The following is a 9,629-nucleotide window of genomic DNA, read 5'->3' as shown; positions in this document are numbered from 1 at the left end:
AACGACTAGTAGATACAACTTTAAGTATCTGCATCACCATAGCCTCGACTATTTAGCAACAGCCTTGACGAGACCCCCGAGATTCGTTGATAAAAAAATGCTAAATCAAACCCAAACAAGAAACTAAACCATTGAAATCAGTTCACATCATTAAGTTTTTTCAAATCTGTAAAACCTAATTGAGTATCATGAAACAAAATAATACTAATTAGGTATTGCTCTTGTGGATGATAACTCTATTGGATGATACTGAGAAGGAAAGAAGAAAAGTTTATACCCTGTTGATCTTGTGAACGATAACTGCATCGAGTCTCTGTCTCTTTTTTTTCTCTGTTCTTCTTGGTGGACTAATTTACCGTGCTTGGTGGACTAAATCAATTAGCTTGGTGGACTAAACTGCATTTGTTATTTCTGATAAGGGTAAAATCCTAACTTAGTGAGGTTTTGCAAGAAAAAAGGGGGGCTACAGTTTAGTCAACCTGTGTTTCCGCACACGAGGGAGTTTGTTCGTCTGTCGTGGTGGTGTAAGGCAGATTAAGCACGCTTCACATTTATTTATTTTTTGAAGCATAACACGCTTCACATTTGATCTAGCTACCGAACAGTGCCAATTAGATTTGCAGCAGGCAGGCAGGGCTATACAGAAGTAGACACCAGCTAGTTGTATTTTTCCGTTAATTCTTTCTAACTGTTTTACGCGCTAAATACCAACATTAATCGACACGCGACAGCTCGAAAGTGGGACCCACCTTTGAAATCCTGTCATAATCTAAGGATGTCGACACGAGAGACATCGTCTCGGCAATGCCAAATGCGAAAGAATGACAAGTGAAAAATAATTAATTAAATACTGTAATAAACTAAACAAATAATATTCGTTAGGAATCATGAATCAGACATTCTTCTTCTTTGATTGTTCCGTTAGGCTCCACAACCAGAGCAGCAGCAGCTGGTATATCCTAGCAACACAAAGAGAAGAAGAAGCTTTTTTGCTACAATCCTTCCTTACTGACAACGAACAACAAAGAAACAGAGGATCAACATTTTGTTTTTATTCAGCGTTGACATTATATTCAGAAAAAAAAATCTGGGGGTTTTGAAATTTGGAGAAAAAAATATCAAATTTTTGTTATGGGTTGGTAATAAAGAAGGTCGATGATGATATGATCAAATTTCAGTAACGTGTTGTTGAAATTTGATCGTATGAGATTTGTAAATTCAGACGCGCGCAGAAATATCATGATTTTATGATCCTATCGAGTTATTAAATTACTTGATTCAATATTGATAATCAACAAGTATTAGGTTCATTATCTTTTTGAAGAGAGAGGAGAATAATTTATATGGCCTTGTCCAAACCTAAACCAAAGAGACTCTATCAAGTATGGAAAGGAAGCAATGTAAGTCTTTTTCCTTCTTCTTCTTCTTCTCAATTTTTGTGAATATATTATTTGGTTAATTAGAAACCCTTTTTTTTAGTTTTATCATGAAATGAATTGGGTATAGTATTCTCTTGGTGATCATTGATGAATTCATGTTGTCTTATTATCATTGGAATCGAATTGCGAATTTTATGATGTTTAATGTGGGGTTGATGTTTTAGTATCTAGATATTTTTTCCTGTGATGTATATTATGATTTGAGACCTTTTCATGGCTCCAATTTGCCAAAGATATCTTTTTCTTGTGTTGAACTTATGATGAAATTTAGTTGTTTTTGTATTCATTAGGAAATCCAAAGATCAAGTACTTCTGGGATTATGTGCATCTTTCGTGTTCCTAAATTACCAAGTAGATTGTAAACTAATATTTGTGTTTTACTTCATTTGTGTTTGACGGCAAAACATGAATCAGAGATTCTGCTGTGGTGGGCGAATGATCTTTGGCCCTGATGTGGGATCACTGTTTTTATCAACACTCTTAATAGGTGTGCCGGCATTAGTATTTTGTTCTCAGGTTCTTAAGAAAATCGAACGCCATGATCCATGTCTTGGGTATCCTGTACTAGCTTTGGCATTGGCTATCACCATACTGGTTAGTAGTATTCCTTTCCCAAGACTTACTTTCTTATAGAAATCAAAATTGCTGTTTTCCGTTTCTACTCCAACAATTCTGTTTTGGAGGAAAAAAAAGTCTTATAGAATTGCTCGACACACTTTTTTTTTTTCTGTAGGACTTGGTATTTCTCTTCATGACTTCCGGTAGAGATCCAGGTATCGTGCCTAGGAACCTAAAACCACCAGATTCAGAGGACGGATTAGATGCAACTACACCCTCTATGGAGTGGGTAAATGGAAGAACTCCTCACTTGAAACTACCGAGAACAAAGGATGTCTTGGTTAATGGTCATTCAGTAAGAGTGAAGTTTTGTGACACGTGCTTGCTGTATCGGCCACCCCGTGCATCTCATTGCTCGATTTGTAACAATTGTGTACAGAGGTTTGATCATCATTGCCCGTGGGTCGGTCAGTGCATTGGAATCGTAAGTTCTTTTAAATTCACAAACATTTTCTGTTTAGGACGTAAATCAAATGCTAGGATGAGTTACCATATTGATACTTCTATTCTGCTTGCTTACGTTTTTTTATGCTCCTGAGAATAATGCTAGTATATGTATAGCTTAAAGGTATCTGCCGGGTTTCTAAGTATGGTAATCCAAGCGTAATGGTAGAACTTCTCTTCAATGAGCATCAATAATATGCATGTTTTGTTTGTGTGTTTTCACCACTAAAAATCTACAATATAAAGTAGATTAATCCAGTTCCCAAAGTCATAGGTGCAAGTTATAGTTTCAACTTTTGGCTATTTTAATTGTAGGGTTAAATCTTAACTGTGTGTCCTTTTGCTTCTCTTGGCGAAAAACTGATGGATTTCCCCTGTCTGCTGATTTTGGTGCAGCGTAACTATCGGTTCTTCTTCTTGTTCATATTGTTCTCGACATTTTTGTGTATTTACGTTTTTGTATTTTCTTGGATCAACATCCTCGAACAAAAGAATGAAAATACCCTACGGAAAACATTGTCTAGAGAGGTTCTATCAGTGATACTTATTGTTTACTGCTTCATAGCTGTTTGGTTTGTCGGCGGGCTTACAGTTTTCCATTCCTATCTGATCTGCACAAACCAGGTGATTTTCATAAGAAGTTATGTATGGTGTGATCAATCTTGGATGCGGATATGTACTCATTCTTGTTTTTTCTTATTATTACAGACAACTTACGAGAATTTCAGGTACAGATATGATAAGAACGGGAATCCACATAATAGGGGTATGCTAGCCAACATCAAGAAAATCTTTTTCTCCAAGATGCCACCTTCACTAAACAATTTCCGGGCATTGGTTGTGGAAGAAGATCATTCAGAAGACGGGGCCATAACTCCGACTGCTGGAGGAAATGTAACAAGTTCAAAGGAAAGAATAATTGACATAGAAATGACAAGTAAACTAGGGGAGGATACCAGAAATCTTACACTTCCTGAGATTTTGCAGAACTTGGATTACACCGATATCGATGATGACATGAAACGAAAGGATTCAGATGTTGGTGACATAACTGATCCAATTCTCTTTTCTAACCGCCAAAATTCAAAAGACCTGGAACGAAGCTCTACCCATGACATCATTTCTATAAAAGATGAAGGGTCTGATGAAGGCAATAACTCCCATCGAGCTATGCTTGCAACTCTTCCATCATAGTTGTGAGTTTCTTTAATTCTCTTTCGGTTTCTATATGCTACAAGTCCTCCAATACAATTTACATTTAGATGTCCTGAGGCACTTGAGAGAGATTGAAATAGGAGTTCTGATGTTTGTTTTAACAGGTTGGTAGATACATGGATCCATAATGAACGGGCGTACCATGATAGAAACATGTTGGACACTGCACTCACAATTTCGTAGAAGGGAAGCTTTAATTAGCACTGTTAATTTAGATGCCGATTGTAAGCTAAGCGATGTTGTCTATAGTAGAAAACAAATAGAGGAAGCAGTTCGAAATGAACCAATTAAGAAAAAATATTCGAAAGGATTTCCAGTGGAACGAGGTTTAGGTTGTCTTATTTGAAGAATAAGCAGTACTTATATGGTTTATATTGCTGCTATTTTTTGGGGTTCATGATCAGTGCTGTATTTTTTTTGTAAGTATTTAGAGATAACTATCATTTCTAAGTTCCTAACTTGGTTTGTATGTTTAGTTTTACACGGTGCTTGTGAATGTGATTATTATGAGATCGGAAATTGTTGTGCAGAAGAAGTAACAAAGTTGTGTTTAGTGATTCTTAAACATGATAAGAATGCTGTTTATCAATTTTCGCTTACCAATTTCTGTTATTTATTTTATTTTTAAGCAACAATCATATGCATGATGCTGAGATCATTAATTCGAAAACCAATCTCTGATGCTCTTCTAGTGAAGACTAACATGTTAGACCAAGCACTATTAGTGGGCGGGGGGGACCCTATCTATGGGGAAAAAACAGGTGCCAGATTATATTTTGAAGTCTTGAACATTGAGGCAGAAGATTATAGATAGATAGTGTATAATACCTGTCTTCAGATATTACATTTTTGTGCAGAAATCTACTGGGATATCCCCCAACATCAACAACCCGTCTTAAGAACTGGAGAAACGACCCATAGTAAACCAAAGCGCAACCAACAGTTCCTTTTTACCAACCATAGTTTCCCTGTGCGATAAATCCTAAACCAAAATACATACTGAACTGACAGATTTTGGAAATAATGGATAATATGAAAACTTTAACTATATGCTATATATAGATAATTACAAATGAAACTACAACTTATACAGTATATGCTAAATACAATTTACTAATTTCACACTCACCAAAATCATCACAACCTTTAGCACAAAAAACTAGAGGGATTTCTGAAATTTTTGAATTCCGAGAGGAAAATGGTATGGTGATTCACAAGATATTGAAATGAAATACTGCACAGAAGTACTTCTTCAGATCTATGAGAAATACCACAAGTTGCAGAAGTACTGCACAGAAGTTAAAGGTTTACTGGGGCACCATTAACATCCTTCAGTTGCACAATTCTAATTCACACAAGGTCATATTCACCTTAGGGTTTCCTTTCAATCATACCAGTCCTAGAAAATTCTCATCAAGCTGCATCAACCTCGTGGGATTATCTTTTCCTTCAGAGATGGAAATTCAAATTTCCTAGTGTTTTAGACCTGTAACACTGGTTTGGTGCTCTGGGGCGAAAAAAAAGTTTATGCCCTAACCTGACGCGACGACTTCCTTCACATGGTGATCCTCGTGGAAAGTTGTCCTCATTCTTCTAAGCCATATTTCATAGTCCATAGTATATGGTGTTCCACAGAGACTGTCTACGTAATCCGCAAAGGCTTTAAGAATAGCTGAAATTTCCCCAACTTTCTGCTGAATCAATCTTCTTGACCATGCTTTCTCTCTCCATTGCAGTGCACCCTCAACAGAATCTAGCTTGGGCAACAGCCCACCACCACTACATGAGAAATAAAGCAAGTAGATTAAGCTCTCTGCATCTGAAGCAGAGCACAACTTCCCTTCCTGTAGAGCATACGTTGAAGAAAAATGAAGATTCATGGTTGGTCGATCCCTTTCTTCAATAATTGCATGTCCCCAACCAATAAGAACATAATATGGATGTCTCACACCAGAGCTTACACGTATTACATTCTCTGGACGGATATCTCCATGCCGAATTCCTGCTGAGGAAGCAGTTGACAGGGCAGATAAGCAGTCATGACAGCACCTGAGAGCCTCATCTGGTCCAAATCGCTGATCACTTACCAACTCTGAAACTAATTCACCGACTGGATTGGTTACAAGGACTGGGGTCCCACACCAGGGGTGGTCACAATTCGCACCAGAGCTAGGTCTTCGACACTGACCAGGGTGAATTATTACACCAGATGCAACCAGCTGAGGAAGATACTTGCTAGCAAGACCATTTTGTTTCATAAGAGTCAGTATCTTAGTCTGCCTCTGAACTTGATACCATAACGTCATATCTTCCAATGCTGGTTCCAGCTGAGAAGGATGTGAACCTACATACAGAAATAGAGCCTTTCCTGGTTCTTCCACTGGAGTTGCACTATAAAATGGAAGTTCACCATCACTGAAAACTTCATTTATCTGAAAACCCTTCTGCCAATTCGAGTCTTCTAGCCATAAAATAGATCCTGCCTCCAAATTTATTACCTGTTTGGATTCATCATGAAGTTCAACAATTTCAGGGCAAACACTGGACTGCTGGAACCGAAATACACCATTTCCATTTACTCTACCATTACCCACGTGTCTTTCAGCCCTTCGGAACTGAAGATGAGAACTGCGGGCTGCCGCCAAATCATCAATAGACTGTTTTGGCAATCCTGCAAACTGAAAAATACAATGAAACGTTGCTAGAAGTGCCTGACGAGCGCCAATATCTCCCCAGTTTGCATTTCCAAGCTTGTTCCAGATCCTATCTATTGAAGACACTGAGATATGTGAATGCTCTCTGACCCATTCAGATGCACATTCATAGACATTGTTTGGATCAAGGTTCAATTTATTCACATCACCTTCAACTTTTACAACCCCACCGTACTGAGAATCAACAAAAAGTACAAATACAGATTTAGAACCATGATGAGCATTTGATCTGCTTAGGGTTCTTGTCAATAATATACGCAGCGCGAAGAAGACTGCATCCCCTAACACAGAAAGAGATAGTTGGCCATTTTCGACAGCGGGACTTCGAATATCGGGTCTTACAAGTGCTAGCTCAAGAATTTGGTCGCGTTTCCCATGTGGATGCCAAGTATCCTTCAATATTATGGTCATGGCACATATTCCTCCAAGTTTTCCACTTGCAATTGCCTTCTCAGCATGATAAAATTTGAAACTTTCATGGTGTAGACAAGCGACAGAAAAAGGCAAAGATCCATCCTGATTCCAAAATGTCTCCCACAAGCCCTTTACACCTGCATGTAGGAAGTCTTCAATTGCAAGATATGTAGTTGCTGCCATAGCATCTGAAGTTGAAGCGTAAACAGTATTCGGCATCCGAATCAGCTGCTGAAATTGAACCCCTTCTAACGCATAGTCAAACTTTTGAAGGTCTTTTAACTCAAAAAGAACATCAAATACAGGCTTTTTAGGCAATGAAGTTTGTGATAATTCAGAAAACCAGTCCTCAAGACTTGCTGTCAAGATTCCACTATCGACGAACTTCCGAAGAAACTCTTTACGATTACAATGCCTACCAAGTGACGATAGGCTAACCCCTTTAGTCCCAGACCCTCTTGATCCTTGGTCGGGGGATTCCCCTGTCAATTAGAAATTTTTAATCACACAAGTCGGTTAGCATAAACAATACTACCAAATTAGCAAATCAAACAACATAAAAATAATGCATCTAATTTTGACAGCTTCATCAAGTTCCATTCAAACAGCATAAATACATAAATCAAAATAATAGCTTAAGAGAAAATGAGCACCCAAATCATAACTCCAGTAACATTTTAGTCTCAAGCAAGAAATACAAAGATACGGTGAACTCATTATTCACTCAAAATTAAGGATCGGTTCAGATCCCAATCACTTGATTATATTTTACAGGGTCTTAATTCGATCAAATTTTTTTTTCGAAAAAGAGTCCTATAATTGAGTTAAAAAAAAAAAGGATACTAGAACGCTTCTTAAATGATCCTCTAACTAATTCCACCAAATCCATACAGAGATGAAAACGAACAAAATCCTAACTTTCGGTTCTTTAACCGTGCAGTGCTCTGTTCACTTAATAAAACCTAAATTTGGTAAAAGAAAAAAACAAATCAATTTTGTGTAATAACTGTGACGAGTGAAGAAGAGAATAAGGTGTTTGGAGTAATGAAATATTTTACCTTCCATTTATTTAAGGTTAGGGTTTTGAAGTCAACAGTATTTTATTGTATTTTGGATCAAAAACATCCAGGTCTTGAGCAAATCCTCTTTGAAGCTTTCACAGAAGAAAGAGAAACACGACCTCTTTCTCGTATTCATTATTTTATTTTATTTTATATTTTGATTTGATTTGATTTGTTATATTATGATATTGTTAGGGGGAGCCACTTTTGCGGTGGATTCATAAAAAAAAAAAAAACAATAAACAAAAAAACCTTCCTCATCAATGATTTTCCAACAGTGTACTACTACATCAGTTGAATAGATTGTCGTGCTAGTTGTCACATGTCCATTTAATCTCCTAAAATTTTTATGGGACATGACCGGTAATGATTGTGATTCAGTGAATCAACTTCACCCATAATCACTTAGCCTTGCATACTTGCATCAAAGTACACATCTGCCTTCACTCTAAAGGCTTTGCACAACGGGGGTCTTTTCTTCTTTCTCTCTAACTCTGCATGCCCCCATAAGCATAAGAGGTTCTGCCATGTACTTAAACAATTCTCACACAAATCAGCAACACAATGAACACAAAGAATATTGCAACAACCCCATTTGATTGCGCTAAAGGAAGATTACAAAACTCGTCCATCATATGGACCAAAACAGGCCATTCACCCTTTTGGTGAATGCCTAAAACACTCTCTACATTAGTGGTTCTTCTCTCCAATCGAACAACACCAAACTTATTAATCTCTAGGTTATTTATACAAGCTAAAGATCAGCCCAAAACTTTCGTGCAACCGCTTGCACAAGCCTTGGACAGCCAAGTGTCCAAGTAGTTTCCATAACCACCAACTTCAACTGCCACCTTTTGTATTGTCACGCCAAATGGTGCCACACCTGTTCTTGTTGGTTATGGACACTCTAATATGATTATAAACTGTTGGGATCCTAGTCCCACATTGGTTAGATGAGGCTTAATTGGGTAGTTTATAAGTCAATGGGATCCCTCATCTAGTGAACAAGTTTCGAGTTGAGTTCTATCCATGGGCTTATGACGAGTTGGGGTCGGTACCCTAACATAAACACACTTTATAACCGTTCTCACTTGTCTCACTTCATTGGCATGCTCGCAAAGCCAATAACCAACTCCTAACCGTCACTTGAGTTGTATTGCACAACTATTGCGCTTTACTGAGTTCGGCCTTGATCCAATGTTCAGCCATCTGGGCCCTGCATGGTTCTTTCTCTAAGATAATGCACGAACAATCCTTGTGCTTCAAACATCAAGGAAAACTCTTTAAGATCATTCTGGTTTCTCATGCGTCATATGCTTCACTTAGCCAATTTGATTGACAATAACAATGTCGCTCTTGCATTGCTAGCTTGTTTTCACTGTTCAAGCTTTGGCCATCCTTGAACTAATGCCATAGACCAACTCTTGTCCTATTCTATATTCTTGCATCATCCTTGAGTTTGGGCCAACTCAGATCCATGGATATGCTTTAATGCCAACATCGCATGTTGCATCTTGCCACTTTGGCCTTGTCTTGTCTTTCCCTCAATGAAGCTTCATTGTGTCGGCCAATAAGCTTCATTACTAAGCCAAATGTCTTTACAGTGTAGCACTACCTTTGCGCTTCACTGGCCCTGCAGGATTACACCATTCTTAGCACTCGACAGTCTATGTAGTATCGCGTAATCATTGTCAGACATTGACTTGGCCTGCAAATCTGTAACG

The 9,629-nt window shown here is 37.9% G+C and overlaps 2 protein-coding genes across 2 annotated transcripts; one reads left to right on the top strand and one right to left on the bottom strand.

Moving 5' to 3' along the window:
• Nucleotides 1-886: 886 nt before the first annotated feature.
• LOC113310267 (probable protein S-acyltransferase 4) lies at nt 887-4,235 on the top strand. The gene is made up of 6 exons (XM_026558883.1): nt 887-1,400; nt 1,854-2,033; nt 2,173-2,481; nt 2,898-3,125; nt 3,210-3,697; nt 3,821-4,235. The coding sequence occupies exons 1-5, from the start codon at nt 1,344-1,346 to the stop codon at nt 3,693-3,695; spliced, it is 1,260 nt and encodes a 419-aa protein (XP_026414668.1). The 5' UTR covers nt 887-1,343; the 3' UTR covers nt 3,696-3,697; nt 3,821-4,235.
• Nucleotides 4,236-4,728: 493 nt separating this feature from the next.
• On the bottom strand, nt 4,729-8,041 carry LOC113310259. The gene is made up of 2 exons (XM_026558871.1): nt 7,903-8,041; nt 4,729-7,326 (listed from the first exon to the last, which is right to left on the bottom strand). Exons 1-2 carry the CDS (start codon nt 7,907-7,909, stop codon nt 5,249-5,251), a joined length of 2,085 nt encoding a protein of 694 aa, XP_026414656.1. The 5' UTR covers nt 7,910-8,041; the 3' UTR covers nt 4,729-5,248.
• Between the last annotated feature and the right edge of the window lie 1,588 nt (nt 8,042-9,629).

This window comes from Papaver somniferum, chromosome 1, assembly GCF_003573695.1.
Source record: "Papaver somniferum cultivar HN1 chromosome 1, ASM357369v1, whole genome shotgun sequence".
NCBI classification, from domain to species: Eukaryota; Viridiplantae; Streptophyta; class Magnoliopsida; order Ranunculales; family Papaveraceae; genus Papaver; species Papaver somniferum.
Note: the sequence above shows the minus strand (reverse complement) of the source record. Positions and strands in the feature narration are given on the sequence as shown.